The sequence below is a fragment of the Mchenga conophoros genome, linkage group LG7 (assembly GCF_057382185.1).
Source record: "Mchenga conophoros isolate Kocher_MC1m ecotype Shallow Benthic linkage group LG7, M_conophoros_male_GT1.1, whole genome shotgun sequence".
Taxonomy (NCBI): Eukaryota; Metazoa; Chordata; class Actinopteri; order Cichliformes; family Cichlidae; genus Mchenga; species Mchenga conophoros.
This window is the reverse complement of record NC_140532.1, coordinates 64,750,868-64,766,858: the sequence shown is the minus strand read 5'-3', so window position 1 is coordinate 64,766,858 and position 15,991 is coordinate 64,750,868. Positions and strand designations below refer to the sequence as shown.

Here is a 15,991-nt window from a genome sequence, read left to right as displayed (position 1 = left end):
AATTTTATTAGTTCATATACCATCATAATAGCATTTTAGTTTTCTACCATTAACATAATGTTAATTAACATACCATTAACAGTATGTTTTATGATACTCGCCGTTTTTTGAGCTTGAAATGTCATTTTAACTTGTTACCATCAGGAATATAAAAAATATCACTTTAATATCAAAAGTGTTTTTTTTTTTAAAGTAGCATCATATCCTGGGATGATTTTTTTAATGGATATTAATATTATATTCTGCTTAATATTTTGTATTGTCGACTTAAACCTGTACATGTGTTACCATAACTTCAGCAGCAAGTACTTTTTTAAATGAAATTTTACTCTGGATGAGAGTCACTTGATTGAAATCTCAAACTGTGTCTCAGTGCACGTGTGAGCGTTGTTTTAAGACTTTAGAAAAGGTGAGCCCATCCTTTCAACTGTCAGTCGAGACCAGGTTCCCTAAAAAGTGAGCCCCTCGTGCAAGATTAAAAAATATCGACTGTCTGATTAATAATTTGTCTGGCAGAGCTGGAACGCTTTGACTGTCACAGCTGTCACGTTGACTCAAACCAGCTTGTCATCAATCAGTCTCTGAATTTGATTTGATTTTTTTTATTTTTGGCAGTGAAGGTGTCAGACTGGCCCAGAGGACGTGACTCATTTCACCGCTGAGGCCAGACGACAAAAGTGTTATTTTTATGCCTCGATCATTTACCTCAGCGTTACAGCTGCACACGCTGCTGAAGTGGCTCCTGTCAAGGGGATCTGGCTGTTTACTTCTTTTTTTTTTAAAAATCACCATTCTCCATCACTTTTTCTTTTCTTACTGCGGATTTGTTCCCAGTTTCCCACATGCGCTTTAATAAATCATCTTTGTTGAATGGGAATGCACATTACAGCACTAACCGCACACGCAGACGTTTGATAGACTGCAAACTATTAACTAGATGTAAAGTAAGAACACTTTTTTATCAGTGTTTATCTAGTATTGCATTGCATCAAGTATACTGTGGCTCAGGAATCAAAATGAAAAATAGTCAGTGCTGGAAAGAAAGCCTGCATTTCAGATTCTGCTGATTTTTACTGCTCTCTGCAGCACCGTCCTGTGTGTGTGGACGCAGGCTTCTTCAGTTTATTGTTTCCCTCTTTCTTTCTCAATAAGCAACATTTACGTTGTATGTAAAATATCAAATTGGGCATCCAAAATGGTACATTCATAAAGAAGAAGCACGATAACCACGAAATCAAAGCTGTGGTTTTATCCGGTTCTGTAATTTTACACAGTTCTTGAAGATTAATTCAGTTATTTCCGCATACAGTTTTAATGATATAATAATTCTATCTATCAAGAAGTTATTAAGCAATAACCAGATGAATGCAGAAACAGGTGACTGCAGAGAGGAGTTAAACACTGTGCTGATTTGCAGCTTCAGGTTGTCTTGCCCTCTGTTGAATCCATTCGGACTGTTGTGTAAAAACACATGTATATTTAGAGTCACAGAAATGACCATAATGACTGTAAAAGTCACAGACAGTACAGTGCATTTTGTGTGCTGTGCGCCTCTGGGAAACTGTGTTGTTGTGTGTCTGTGGTTTGGACCTACAGTGCACAGTCTGTGCTGCTCTTCAGTTCCAACAGTGCATGTGTGAGGAATATTTCTTTGTGTGACTTCAGACTACTTCTTCTTCCAGTTTTAATTCTTTCTCTCTCTCTCTGTCTGTTATGTCTGCTTGTCTCTCTCTGCAGGATAGCTGTGAACAGCTGATGCCACCAGGTGACTGGAAGGTATGAGTAGATGTGTGAGAGAGGAAGCTCGACTTTCTCTCTCCGTTACCTTTTTTATCATGTGTTTTGTGGCCTTTTCATCTTTCTTTGTTATTACTTTGTGTCAGCTTACTTGGGTAAACAGTGATGTCTTCCTGAATCAAATGATCCCTTCAAGAGGGAGATGACAGTGAAGTATGGAAGTGCCTTCTGGACACTGGCACCAATATATTGCTAAATATTGAAAAAAATCAAATGTATATTGAGCAGTATTGGAACTACTTAGAAGCTACATCTGGCGATGTAGTGTGCTTCTTGCTTGGACTGATCTTTTTCTCCTAATCCTGCTAAGTACTGTAAATCCACACTCAAACACACTGCTGCTTGTAAAACTTTTCAAGCTAACCCTTGTTGAAATCTCCCAATTCTTTTAATCTTTGGGCTGAAGGAAGGACAATACTCGGTGTATAAATGCTCAATCAACAATCATTTATTTCCATACAATTCAACAATCAGAGCATTACAGCGTCCGGACGGGAGAGATGCTTGCAGAGGGTCAACAGCATGTCTCAAAATGGTAGCAACTTTCACAGACTTTTATAGCTAGTAACAGCCCCCCTCCTTGTCATAAAAGCTGCATCTTCACATGTTTTCTAATTCTTAGCGAGCCTGGCTCCTGACCTTGCCTCCCTGTCTTTCTGTGTGAAGTAGGAAGGGGGTTAAGGAATGTGGTTTTATCTCTTCTGCCCAGACACCTAGTCTACTTCACATGATTCAGCAATAAAACATTTCAAGAAAACAGTGTAAGACATTCACAGCTGATCAAGGATACAGAGTAATGCACACTTTATCTAATGAACTACAAATGATTATGTTTCTTTTATTCAAGAGTATAATAGAGACTAAACTACATACATAGCACACCATCAGAACTAAAGGATAATATATGGCCTACATCTGTTAACCTAATTTACTACATTGACTACTGGTCATAAAATGGCATATGTTTAACTACTAGTCTCAACACCCTCTCTGTCCTTATGGCCAGTGCAATAGCTCAGTAGTTAGCACTAGGTTTGAATGCAGGCCAGAGTGGGACCCTTCTGTGTGAGTTCTCTTTATACTGGCACTGATTAATTCTCCCTGGACCAAGGCTTGCAGGTTCGAGTTGGTCCCCTGACACCTTATGATAGCTGCTAATTGCTCCTAATTCAGTAAATGAGTTTCCATATGGGGATCAGCAAAGAATATCTTATCCTCCTTCAACTCAGCCTGCTTCCTTGTGCAACCTTTGCTCTTAAATATTTGTGTCATTGGTGCTGACTTGGTTTAGCTGAGTAGTTTAGCTCTTAAAATGTGGCCTTGAATATATAAGTTACATTTTGGCTACTTGGTACATAGAACACAGAGCTGACCATAAAGAGGCATCACAGTGTCACAAACATCAAGTAAACAAATGTCTTTTATTTGCAACATATAGAATAACTGCTGTTATCTAAATTTGCACATTTTATGACCTGCATCACATTTGAAGTATTATCATTCCCGGAACGTTTAATTAAACTTTTATTTATACATGTAGTCCCATTGAGACTCAGAGAATACACATTAAAACACAGGAGGGAAGCAAAAGCTAGAATTACAACAGAGCCAACAATAAATCAATAAAACAAACTCACAACGAGGGCTTTTCACAGCAAAAACGACTTTGTCATCAACTTGACTATGAGTTGCTGGGCCATGATTTTTAACTGGACCCAGCTAATTAGCTAATAACACCTGAATAAACCTTCATGAACTGTTACATAATCTGGTGAATAAGCCTTGAGTGGAGCTTCACACTTCACCTCTGCTGGTTTATTTTAATCAAACGTGTGCTGAGCGTCAGACGTTTCACAGAACACGTCTGCTTTACACTTCCACCTGATGCTTCAGATGATAACGCTGCATTTTAAAGGTTTCTGCCTCACTTATAAAAGTCATTCTTTTCCACGTGATGTGCGATTTCTGTGAAAGTCTGTGTACGATGGGTAGGGTAGGGAAAGTTTTTACTACTTCCTCCATGATCCATCGTGATTGCTCAACTGATAAAGGAGCTCTCACACAGCTTTCTAGTGGTGACACAAAGTACGTCATTATTTTTAAAACATCAGCATTGATACTGGACTGTATGAACATGTGTGTGATCTAAAGATGAAAATGATTTTTAAAGGACTTTACAGTTTGTTATAAAACAGTTTGACTTCAACAAAAATATGAGTGACAGAATTCAGCATCTAAGATCAAAAGGAAAGCCCCGAAGTAGAGCAAGCCAGGAAAGGCCTCGACCCACTACACGCAGTAGATGTGGGGCAGAAAATCTTGTTGCAGTTCTTTGGCATCTCGTTTTGTGGTTTAGTGTTTTTGTGGTCTGTTTGGATCCTTGTCGGTTCACGTTTTAACTGTTTAAAGTCATTTTATGGCTGCTTTTGTGCTGTTTTTGGGTTTCTTTTTGTGTTTTTTTGTAGTAGTTTTGCATCCCTTTGTGATTTGTTTGCATAATGCAAACGATCTGCATTATATTGTTTAATTACAGCGCTCATTAATGTAATGGAGGCACATAGTGGCAGCTGATGGGCTGACTCTAATTACAAAACCCCAAGTCTTTCACATTCACAGCTCTGACTGCAGAAACACTGCTAATACACATGTTGTTTTAAATAAGCTTAGTTAATTATTCCCTGAGTAAAAGGAGCTTAAAAGCTTTATTTAAACAGGCTGTCGCAGTGAGATCTTTTTTTCTCAAGCGATAACTGTGCACGGTTTCACAAAAGACAAAATATACAGATGTTCAGAACTTCTTGCGCCTCTTCTTGTTCTTTGTGCTGCTCCCTTTAGGGGACAGGACTGTCTCACCAACCCTCTGCTTCTCACTACATTTATCAATCTTATCTGTCATCTTCCTCTTTTCCTCCTGCCTGGCAGCTCTGTTTTCACTGTCCAATATATCCACTATCCCTCCACTGCAAATGCCCAAAACAGTTTAAAGCATCTAATATCCAAGTGAAATAAAATAATGTTGCTTCATTCTGTTTATACGCAGCAAACATTTGAACTCCTTTTCTCCAGTTTCAGAGTGAACATGTTAAGAGGTACAGCTAGTATTACTGAATCCTTAGAGTTAGCTGTAACTTTTGATAGAAGACTCAGAGACACATATTTGTGGTTTTGCCTTATAGAATTCAGCATCTCCGTGCTGGGGAAATAGGTTTTGCAGCTGTTTGAGCTACTGTATTTTAATATAACCAGTGATCAGCTGTAACCCAGGAATCTACAGCCATAAATAAACACCATCTCTTCATCAACAGTTCTAATTTTACGATCGTAAGGTGTTTGGAGATGGACGATGAGCTAAAAAAATCTCTGCTGAATTTGTGAAAATGTGCAGTTGGTTTGATCAGAGTATCGAACAAAGCTTTGCCGGATGAGAGATTCCTGAAATGTGCCAAAAGCAGACTTTAGAATTGTAGGGAAGAGTCACTGGGATTTAAATTACTGTCATTTATGTACAAATGCAGATTATGGTTTTAATAGTAAACAAAATATCAGCGGGCATCTACTCCTTTTTGTCCAAGAAACAATTACAGTGCGTAGGCTGCTGTGAAATCACAATGTGCCATTTTTATTTTTGCACACAAACTAACAGTGGACACTGCGTCTGTAGTCACACAGTAAAGCTGCTCGTATTAAAGGGACGGAAATTTCAAAACGTTATTTTGGTCTATCGGGCTACGGTGTGAATAAGCTGTTGTTCTCTTTACAAATAAAAGATTGCATCATAAAAATTCTTCTAGCTGTTGGTAAAAGGAACATTTTCTTCCAGAGGACTGAGGTTTAATCCCAGTTGGTAACATTTTCTTTCTGTTCCCTTTGAGGCTTTTTTCATGTTCACTCACTCTTTGGTTAGGTCGAGGTACTAAAAGTAAGTGTACAAAAACATCATGATTTATATGTTTTGTATTAAAAAAATTTTTTTTTCTTTTCCTCTAAAGCTGGCAGACTGATTGACTGTAGACCTAATATAGGCGTATAAGAACTGACTGGGTTAAAATTTACATTCATCACATGATGTGAAAACATCAGTTTATTGTGAAATTTTTGGTAGAAATGCTCATAGACATTCAGATGATTATAGATCAGCACCAAATTTAAATTATGATCTGAAAAAAGACGTGAGGAATCACAATAGTTGTGCCTGCGTGGGCCTACGAATTGCTGCTGAGATAAAAATGTTTGACATTTAATGAGCAACATATTGTATTTCATTCCTGCGTTTGAATCCGTTTCTGCGTTGATTTTCCCATTGCTGCTCCTCGAAAGCTTGATGGCAGAGACTGTATGTTTAACGCAGACAGCATGATGCAGACTCAGCAGGGAGAGAGTTAATCTCCAGCAGGAAGGGAAAGGGGGGACAAAGTAAAAGAGAAAGGATGGGAAAGCAAAGAGTGGTGTTTACAGTTACTAAGTCAGCATGTCGAGCGCTCTCTCTCAACAGGAAAGGGGGATAGAGTGGGAAAGAAAAGAAGGCAGAAAGGGAGAGGAAAGAGGGAGAACTGAGAGACAGGACTAAATGCAGGGCTGCTAAATGAGAGCGCAGAGAGAAGAGGGGGAGGGCCTGCAGCCAGCTCGATAGTCACTCAGACACCATCCCAGCCATGAGAACATGCACGTATCCCTCGCTCTCTCCACCTTAGCATGCTTCCCTCAAAATGGAGAAATACAGCAACTGTACACAGTATTATTCATTAAAGATAAAGACTGATAACACCAACGATCCTGTTACAGAGCAATACCCTGCAGGGAAACATCAGGTACTAACATTCATGTGGATGTGACTTCGACACGTACCACACGTACTTCAGCAATGTTGCTGAGCATGCACGATTCCATCTATAACAAAAGCTACTCTGAGCTCCGGCAAGCTCTCACAGCAGGACACCACACTTCATCCACAGAGACCTAAAACTGCAGCTCGCAGGATCCAAATATTCTGCTGACAGTGTCCCAGGGCCAGACAGCACAGGACACCCTCAGAGAGTCTTTGTCCATGACCCAAATCTGCCACACCATGCTGGGCAGATGGCTGTATTATTGTAGCTGAGTTTTATGATACACAAACACACGATTACAGTATCAATACTGTTGTGCATTGAGTTTAAACTCAGTGTACCTTAATTTATTGTGCTTAAAAACAACCCAGGCCTATGTCTCTGCCCTCAGATCATCACCCTGTCCCAGCTGTATGCCCCATCATAAAGTGAGGGAAACAATTATTTTGTTCTCTGCTGAATTTGTAAATTTGCTCACTTACAAATAATTTTTTATTGTAGTTTCAATTTAATTGACAGAGATAGAATATCAACAAAAACTCCAGAACAGCACATCAAATAAAAGCTATAAACTGATTTGTTTACAATTAAATGAGTATTTGATCCCCAAGGAAAACATGACTTAGTACTTGGTGAAGAAACCCTTGTTGGCGAGCACAGCAGCCACCAGGTCCGCACACGTCTCGTTCCTTGGCTGCCGCTTGCTAACTTGAAGCTTCAGCTGCCTCCACAGATTTTCTATAGCAAAATGCAATGACCATGAAAATCAGAGTCTCTTTATTTCTTAGTGGTGAGCAAGCTTACAAATTCAGCAGGGCATTAAATAAATATTTCTCCTACTGTAGCTGCACGGTGTCTGATAGTGATGGCGAGTCTTGCTTGACCCCCACAGAAAAATGTTGTTGTTGACCAGAGAAATGAAGGTGGAGGGAAAACACAGGTGCTCACCTTACTTTTTGCTGCCAGCTTTGAGTGAGGACGTCTTACAGTCTTTTAGATGTTAAGCAAGCTTTGTATGTGGCGCCCTCTCTTGGGATACTTTAATTTTCTTATCTATTCCCATCATGTTGCTTTTTTGTGCTATGCTACTTTATCCTGCTGATGTATATCATCTGCAACACACGCTGAGGTGTTGCCACTGATTGCTCGCTGTACTCTGTGTACATTGTCTTTACCAGTTCAATACCTGTCAGTACCTAAATGTCTGACCTCTTTGGCTTCATGTGGCTCACTCACCACTCATTCTTTGGCCCATGTGACTCCTTTGCTGTAAACCTCTGTCTAGTTAAATGCTCCTCGCTGGTACTTAACTTCCAGGAATGCAAACATACACTGAGTTTTGCTTGTTGCTTGCCCCAAAGGTTGGTGTCTGAAGCTCAGATTAAACATGAACAAAGTCTCACATACTCAGCTATACTCAGCTCAATCAGGTACAAGTAATCTCTGTGAGTCAAAAGCTCAGTTTTCTCCTTTTGGCTTTTTATGATATCCTTTAACTGCATAATAATCAATCTCATCACCACATTAAATGCCATGTCCAGTCTGGCACACAGTAAAGGCTTTTAACAAAACGTTTTCTATAATTCATGAAGAGGAAAAGGCTCAAAGGTAACTGGTTGCTGAGAAAAACAGCAAAGCAAAACAAGATCAAAAGTAGAGCAGTGGTGCTGATGCGAGAGCCACAGAAGACTCACAGGCCAGCGGACCAATCCAGGGGAGGGGAGGCAGCACGGTGAGCCAATTGTCTCCGGCCTGCCTCGGGTGCCTGCAGAATGTCAGAGAGAGAGAGTGGGAGTGGGGAGGGCGGCTCCAGCTCCTTGTTTAAGAGCGTGGCTGGGAGCGCAGCAAAGCAGACAAAGACTCTGCAGCATCCACTAGCCAACCCTTCGTCCTGCAGACCACCCTCACCAGGACCTAGTCCCGTAACACAGGAGAGGTCTGGCTGCTCGCTTGCCTGTCTGCACCCTCCTCTTCTTCTTCATCAGCTGAGCGTAGACTTGAGAGGGAGCCATGCCTGAGTGTTGGGACGGGGTGAGTGACTGATCAGGACCAATCCTGAGTGTCATCAACACCACAAACACTGCTTTTCCTGCTCTTTGCCAGTTCATTTTGTGATGCTTCTGTTTATTCTGAATCATATAGAACGCAGGTGTTGCTGCAGGAGATAAAAGCAGCGTGTTTTCTGTGTACTGCTGTGTGCTGCTGTTTTGTATTCAGCTGAAACTGCAGCGTCAGTGTCAGTTGATGGGCTGCTCTGACTCTGGCCCACTGACACACTTAAGCGCACTAACACAGATTCTGTCCAATGCTCTGATGCGCATACCTCTGCAGACGAGGGCGTGTGGGGCAAGTGTTAATCCTTCTGCAGTGTCATTTATGCAACCTTGAAGCAGACGAGTAAGGTTGGTGCATACTTGGGATGAGATGATGAGATGAGATAGCCTTTATTTGTCAGTTGCAGGTCTTTTGCCCACAACCGAGATGACAGACCTTGCCGACCGTACATACAATACACAAACATCACATTGGGGAGACAGGTCAGGCTAGGCAGCCTTCTCTTTCTGTTCACCTAGTTTTGTAATACAAACGAAATAACATAATTCGCTTTTGTCATGTTGCTGCACAGACGGTTATTGTTGGAAGCTTGGATTCTCTCTTAAAGATATCGCAATTATCTGAGGAGCTCATGTGTCTGTGTAATGTCACTACAACAGACTGCAAACAAAGCCTCTGATGCAGTAACTGCCTCAAATTAGAATGCTGATTGCAGATAACACTGATGTCAACGCTGAAATAATAGAGAGATAATCCGGCCGGATTAACTCCTAGCTGTTGGCTGCATGACTATTTGCTGCTAGAAGAGAGGATTATGTGGAATTTTGTCACTTGGCTGCATCCGTGGCACTGCTGTATTTCTGCACTGTGAGTCATTTGGGAGTTATTTAAATAACTCCACAATGATTGTGTGTTATTTTAGAAGAAGCAGGCAGGGCGTCGGAGATGCTGCAGATTGACAGCAGCAGGCTGACAGAGAATTTAAGGCAGTTGTTTCTCTGCATCTGAACAGTTTAAGGTGTGAACGGATGCTGAGGGGAGGACAGTAATGGCAGCCTGTCAGCGTGTGTTTGCTTCAGAGTGGAAAATATAGACCAGAGTGGGAGCAGCATCAATAAAGGCTTCAGTGCAGTTTACCGCCTGAACCTGGCATAATAATCCCAAAGCATCACTCTGCTGTGTGAAGAGTGTGTGTGTGTGTGTGTGTATTAGTTGCGCAGTTGATGGTTTCTCATTTTTCCTGCCTCCATTTTGAGTTTGGCTTTTTGTGGTCAGCAGATGCTGACAAAATGTGGGTCATAACTCGACACATTTGCACACATAAGTTATTTGATGATGTCACATCGGTAAAAAACACAGGACTCATATTCTCTGAAATATGATTTTTTTTCCATATTTGCATATTTGGAGCTTTTAAATTGCCAAGGATTTTATACTAAGCATTCGTGCGAGTCTTTTTGCATACAAATAACGATTATTGTTTATTATTAATAACAACAATAATAAAAGAGCATCTCTAGTAGATTCTGCATTATTTCGATGTAAGTCGGGATGCGCAGATATACATCAGCATCGGCTCAAGGTGTTTATTTATATGACATATTATTTTTCCCTCGAGGTAAACATATCAACATTCCAACAAAAATATAAATGCAAACAATAAAGCTAACATAGATCAGCCCAAATCACAGATATGGATCGCTAATATTCATCTGTCATGTTTCTTATTCTGAATGTGAAACAGAGAGTTTGACAGTTTATTTTTAAACATTGTTTTCTGCCAAAATAAAATAAACATATAGAAAAAACTATCAGCATTTACTCTTTTTAAGCATCAGTTTCTGTTTCTGTATTAGCAGTGGTTTTATTTTAAAGTGTTACCAAAGGTGTACAAAGGTTATGAAGATTAGCTTAACCCTCATCAGAAGTGACAGTTTCCAGTTTAGAGACCGTTGAGCTGTTTTCAGAGTTGGAGCCTCAAACTCACAAGAACCACACATGGTGTCTCCCACTGGTGTAAGACTGGATGACAGTTTGTCAGTCAGTCCAAAGGGTGTCATGACTTTTACTGAAAGTCTCCACACAATTTGCAGCTGAATTATTTTAGTTGTTTTTGCAATTTCTAAACAGTAGTTAGCCACTGATACTGAAATTGTTTTCATATTTCATATTCCTGCTTTTTAAAATAGTCCATCAGAGTCTGGACTCTAGACCTTGAAAGCCACTGACTGTTGAATTATTTAAAACACGACCTTCTGAGTAAATTAACGTCCAATAGATCATCTGTAGGATTATCCACTAATTATCGCTGCACTTGCCTCTGTCATGGAAGATTAATGAGGACATCTGTTCACCCTCGAAGGAGTTGTTTGGCGACTATGTGCGAACCACCAGGTAAATGTCTGCTTTTGTGTATTTCACAGGAACATGATGTTGAGACCCCTTATGGGATGCTGCATGTGGTGATCCGAGGGGCGCCCAAGGGAAACAAGCCCGCTATCCTCACCTACCACGATGTGGGACTGAACCGTGAGTATTGTGTTGGTGTCTTAACAGATGCTCCTGTTTCTGCACTTATCAAAGGTGATAATTGGCTTTCTACCTTTACTTTGCACGCTCACACACACATACACACACAAACACACACTTTTTCAGCCTGAGTCACATTTAAAAGAAGCACGTGTATTGGATTAGATTTTTATTAATTAATTTCTTTAAAAAAATGATTAAAGAAATCAGCTTGATATAAACTGAATGTGTCCCATTCAAGAAAATGTCTTTTGACCAGATTACATGAAATGAACATTTTACGTTGTAATCAATGACTTAGAGTCAGCGGTTTGGGGCATGTATACTATTTCAGTGGTGGACGGTCATCGTAACCATGGTCAAATATTTGTGAATCATGCTGACAGTTTTTTATAGTCTTGGCTCTCCATGATGTCAGCTCTCGCCATGAACACAGGAGAAGCCCACAACTAATGTTCAAACCTGCTGTTTACAAGAACCAGCCAATCAGAAGAAACTTGGCATGAACATGAAAGTGTCTCTGTGTTTCTGACAGACGATGTACTGAGTCACTGCACCAGAGTCCAGTACAACATAATTAAGGATTAATTTGAAGAGGGACTCATTCAAAGCTCCTTCAGTCATTTCCAATCACCAATATAAAGGTTTCCTCTAAAACTAGCACAGCAAAGACTTCATCATCTCACAGAAACAAATAAAAACCATTAAATTACTTAAAAAGCTGTGTGCATTTGGTGCTTGACAAGATTAATTATCTTTGACAAGAAAATATGTTGTCATCATTAGATAACATATCATCGCGACTTGATTTTCATTCCATGCACCAAGAGCTGGATGCTGTCATGACACTCCCATCATTGAGCAAAGGCACTGCTGCACTTAATTTAATTTAATGAGGCATATACATAGGTGGGGTAAAAATAAAAACAATGAAAAAAACCAAAGCATTTGTCTTAAATTGAGATGCTGAGAGGCATCGATGAAATGTAGGTCAGAAAAACATGGACATCCTGCAGAGGGAGGCGAGGCGGCGCCAGCGGCACTGCGGTGCTGCTTTGATGGGTGGAGGTGGGATAAGGAGGGTGGGGTGAATTAGGATGGTATGAGAGGAAGCGGAGGTGATATATGTATGACTGCAAATATCTGACTACATTTTTCTGCATCAGTCTGTCTCAGGTGGTGAAAAAAACCCACGTAAATCCACTCACTCCAGAAAAAAGTACACACAAATATTATGCATATAGAAAATGTTCTGCTGCTGCAGCAGAACCACAGGGCTATTAGTATTCACAGCTAGTCACTAAATCAGTTGACTGCAGCACACAATCACATAGGATGGAGCAAGAGCGAGGGATGAAAGGAGTCACAGTAAAAAATAGAAAGCATAAAGAAAAATTGGTGGGGGGCTTATTGTTCCATTAAAATGACTCCCAATCAGCAGATGGCACAGCAATCTGCCAGTTCCCTCTATTAAAAACACAGATCAAGAGAGAACAAGAGAACAGGAGGGGGCTGGGAAAAAATAGAAAGTGAAATAAAGATAAAGAGATTAGGAGTGCAGCAAAAAGAGAGAGAGGCCGAGGGAGAGAAGGGCTCATTTAAGAAGAAGAAATCAGGTCACGGAGTAGAAATTGTTAGGAAAGAAAACAAAGTGTGCATCTAATTGTACAGGATGCAGGGCATGGGAAATAAAAGGAGAGGAAGAACGAGAGGCAGATAAAGAAAGTACAGAGGGAGAAAGTAGGTCACGGAGTCAGTAGGAGTATAATGTGAAAGAGCTGAGCGGTGATTCAGCGTGTTGGTGATGAGAAACTTCTCACGTCAGTGGTCACGTAGCATTCATATTATTGCCCGCAAGCCGGCACTGCGGCAAAGTCAGAGCGTCCAGCTCCCCTCCCCTGATTTTCATCTCTAGCCTAGTTGTCTTGTTAATTGGTCCGTTTAATTAGCATTGCTCAGGCAGAGCCCAAGGAGGAAACAATGTTGCTGCATGGCTTCACTGAGTCTGACACACATGAGCAGAAAATAGGCCAACTGCAGAGCCGGTGGGAGGAGGGCATAAGAGAACTGACATCTTTTATACATGAAGCTATTTCAGAATTTAATGTTCTCTGTGGTGGTTCAGGAAATAGAGCTCTACAGTGAGGGAAATCCTCCGTGACCCTGGAAATAAATCAGACATTCCTTCCAAGAAAAGAATATGGATCCTCTCTTTTTTGTGCAATGAATGTCCCACTACTGCATATGCAGCATCTCCACGCAGCCCTTGGCTATTCTCACTGTTTTCTCATCACCAAGCATCAGTGACATTTGAAGATCATTTTCAGACCATTTTGTAAAGTGTAAAAACCACATTAAAATAAAGAAATTCATCAGTTCAGTTAGAAACAAAGGTGAATAAAAGCTGTGTGTCAGATTTGCTAGAAGGAGACTTTGCCTTTCCTTGCTGGCAGAGGATGAGCTGCACAGATGGCCACCTTCAAGATCCTCTCAGAGTGTGGTGCACATTCAATGTGATCACGTTCCTCTGCTCCCAGCCCTCCGTCCTCTCACCCCGTGCTACCTCTGCTTATTTCCTCACTCTCCTACAGACAAGCTGTGCTTCAACACTTTCTTCAGTAATGAAGACATGCAGGAGATCACCAAGCATTTTGTGGTGTGCCACGTCGATGCCCCGGGACAGCAGACTGGAGCATCACAGTTCCCACAAGGGTACAAAAAACACATCTAATGAATGGAGAATTATTTATTCTTCCCTGATTAATTATCTCGTGTTTAGTGGAGTCATTTACAAACTGAGAAGTTTTATAGGTTTTTATGCCTTAAATCATTAATTGAATTAATTTCTTAAATTGTGATATTCCCTTTATTGATTATACTATAGAATAATTTTATTATCTAGTTTTATTGTATTTATTTATGGGGGTGTAATGGTTTTACATTTGAAAAGTCTTATTATGAGCTGGTCAGTCCAAAAATTATTATTATTCAAACTTGTGATTCCTATTAAGCAGTTTCCTTAATAGGAATCACAACAAACAGAAAGACAAAAAGGGTAATTTCATTCATCAATGGTCATCAATGATAGTGCATAATCTGTTTAAACATGAGTGCAGATAGTGCCATTATCTAGAACCATTAACTGAGGGGAACAGAGACGTCACTGAACCGTCCAGATCCTGCACATAGAACTCTATATAATTACTTTCACTTTAAACAGCGCCCATTTACACAGCATAACGGGTGGTTGACATTTGAAAGAAAAATGTTGGGAATAACTCATCTGAGTTCTGAATCTGATAGATTTTTAAATTGTTTCGAGTGAAATGAGTCATTACTTTCTCTCCATAGGTACCAGTACCCCACCATGGACCAGCTGGCTGGCATGCTGCCCACTGTTGTGGAGCACTTTGGGTGGGTGCTCTGTGCTTTGAATTTACAAAAATTCTGTATTTTTCTTGTATTTTCATGTTAAATTGTTCAAAATCAGAGAAAAATGTTTCTGCTCCCATTTGTGTTCTACACAAAATCACCTCACATGAAAACGAGTGTCATGCATTTTCAGTTCATTTAATGACAACTGTAGAAAATTAATTTATAGGACTAGAAAATATCAGATGTTGCCAGCTGGATATAATTTTAGTCTGAGCCTACAGTACCTTTCATGTCTGAGATATAGAACACTTGTTCTTTGCACGTATAAATTTCCCATCTGTGTGTCCTACAGTAGTTTTCTGTCATGTAGGCACTGCAGCAATACTTGTGGTATCCACACATATGAATTATTTAAACCATTGCATCCTTATTTGTCTCGTTGATCTTGTTTAGATTCAAGAGCATCGTTGGAATCGGTGTTGGAGCTGGAGCTTATATTCTGGCCAAATTTGCTGTAAGTCAAAAGTTATTCATTGTTATTTATGAAACAACAATAGCATTTCCATTTAGGTGTGCAAAAAGATTCTATTGTCTTTTACGCTCAGCTGATCTTCCCTGAGCTGGTAGAGGGTTTGGTTCTGCTCAACATCGACCCCAATGGCAAGGGATGGATTGACTGGGCTGCTACCAAGGTACCTCTCCTATACTGTGTCCATCCATTAATCCATCCATTTTCACATTTATCAGCCTACGTATGCCTTTTATATTTCTCATTGCAATAACTCTGTTTCCCTTAGCTGTCAGGTCTGACCAGCGCTCTGCCGGATACGGTGCTGCCACATCTTTTCAGCCAGGTAAACTCACCTTTAAACATAATGTTGTTTAATTTCCAGTGTGCTTAAGTTTCTGAGGTCAAAGTCATTGCAGGTGAAAACCATAGAAACCTAACCCTAATCCAAACCCCATTAGAATATGAGATTTTTGCTCTCTTCAAAAACTGTTTGTGCCAGGGAAAAAACATTGTAATTGTCCAAAAAAATTACAGTTACAGTTATTGTTCAAGCATGACGGGAAAACAGGAAGAAAATATGTTTACTGTAACTCTTTGAAGTTTAATAACAGGTTCCTCATTCTAAGAAGCAATTATGGTTTTCTTTGTTCCTTGATTGACAAAACTTTGGGGAACAATTTCATCATAACACTGAAAACAAACATCAAGTATTCGGATTACCAAAGGTACAGGTACGGTTAGGGTTTGCATTCAGCACCAGTTCAGTGGGGGCTAAACCTCACAGAGCAGCACAAAAAAAAACAAAAAAACAATTTTAATAAAGTAATTTTGTCATCATCCAATTCGACTGATTATTTATTCTTGTATAACTGCGAGTACTACTGACCACAGCTGTATT

The 15,991-nt window shown here is 40.2% G+C and overlaps 1 protein-coding gene across 6 annotated transcripts in view; it reads left to right on the top strand.

Annotated features, from left to right (window-relative positions):
• The window catches only part of ndrg4 (NDRG family member 4), a 65,626-nt gene that overhangs the window by 41,414 nt on the left and 8,221 nt on the right, over window positions 1–15,991 (top strand). For 5 of the 6 annotated variants that reach the window (XM_085280792.1, XM_085280790.1, XM_085280791.1 and 2 more), the window contains 7 exons: window positions 1,738–1,776; window positions 11,102–11,207; window positions 13,799–13,919; window positions 14,559–14,621; window positions 15,036–15,096; window positions 15,188–15,274; window positions 15,380–15,436. In XM_085280792.1, coding sequence (XP_085136918.1) covers window positions 1,738–1,776; window positions 11,102–11,207; window positions 13,799–13,919; window positions 14,559–14,621; window positions 15,036–15,096; window positions 15,188–15,274; window positions 15,380–15,436 — 534 coding nt within the window. Of the gene's footprint in view, window positions 1–1,737; window positions 1,777–8,446; window positions 8,655–11,101; window positions 11,208–13,798; window positions 13,920–14,558; window positions 14,622–15,035; window positions 15,097–15,187; window positions 15,275–15,379; window positions 15,437–15,991 lie in introns of those variants that run through there. The other variant, XM_085280794.1, reaches the window with a different exon arrangement.